Consider the following 855-nt stretch of genomic DNA (forward strand, 5'->3'; position numbering starts at 1 on the left):
CATCACCATCAGACAGGGAGACACCGCCGTGATCCGGTAAGACGACAACTTTCCTTCCTCGGCTAACTCCCGCCTGTCCTTCATCCCTCCGCCTCCTCCTCCTCATCAGCACCGCGTCCGTTACCCGTTCATCAGTAACACCGGGCTCATCCGATCAGATCGCGCTTCTCGGAGCAGATTAATCACAGGCGTCCGATTAAACTAACACTGCTAACGCGTCTGATTAGCATAAACCGACGAATGATCTGATCGGAAGAGTTCGAGTCTCTGTTAATATGCTGGAGTTCGCGGGTTTTTCTCCAGGTGATTGTACAGTAAGTGTGTGTTATTTCTGTTGTGCTGCTTCTGATGCAGGGTTTGTAACGTTAGGTTCGTCTTTATTCTGATGATCCTTCAGAAGTTCAGCAGAAGCTCTCAGGAGCAGCAGATTCAATTCAATTCTGGTTTATGTGTATAGCACTTTTCACAATACAATCGTTGCAAAGAAGCTTTACAGGAAATTACGTTTCTACAATATATTTAGTAGTAGCTTGTCAGTGGTGACTATGTCAAATTGATATACATATGGCAGAAATGTGCGGTAAAACAGTGCAGCAGATGAGCTTCGCTGCGATATTAAACAGACGCATGTCGGTTCGAGCGAGATTTCTGGACAGATGTTGTGTGTTTGATGCTCAGGGTTTCACACGCGACCTCATCTTCACCTTTTGTTTGTCCTTTGATCAGATGATTAGCATTAGACGTTCCCACCCAACACTTTCTCTAATTATCATTCCAGCAGAAACTCGCTCAGATTCATCAGAAGCACACACACACACACAGACACACACACACACACACACACACACACACAGA

The 855-nt window shown here is 45.6% G+C and overlaps 1 protein-coding gene across 1 annotated transcript in view; it reads left to right on the plus strand.

Moving 5' to 3' along the window:
• Positions 1 to 4: 4 nt before the first annotated feature.
• lsamp (limbic system associated membrane protein) overlaps positions 5 to 855 on the plus strand; it is a gene marked incomplete at its 5' end in the record, with an annotated part of 97,410 nt that continues 96,559 nt past the window's right edge. Inside the window, one exon of the mRNA XM_016550021.1 lies at positions 5 to 36. Coding sequence (XP_016405507.1) covers positions 5 to 36 — 32 coding nt within the window. The remainder of the gene's footprint in view (positions 37 to 855) is intronic.

The sequence above is a fragment of the Sinocyclocheilus rhinocerous genome, unplaced genomic scaffold (genome assembly GCF_001515625.1).
Source record: "Sinocyclocheilus rhinocerous isolate Xijiao unplaced genomic scaffold, SAMN03320098_v1.1 scaffold1756, whole genome shotgun sequence".
Lineage (NCBI taxonomy): Eukaryota > Metazoa > Chordata > Actinopteri > Cypriniformes > Cyprinidae > Sinocyclocheilus > Sinocyclocheilus rhinocerous.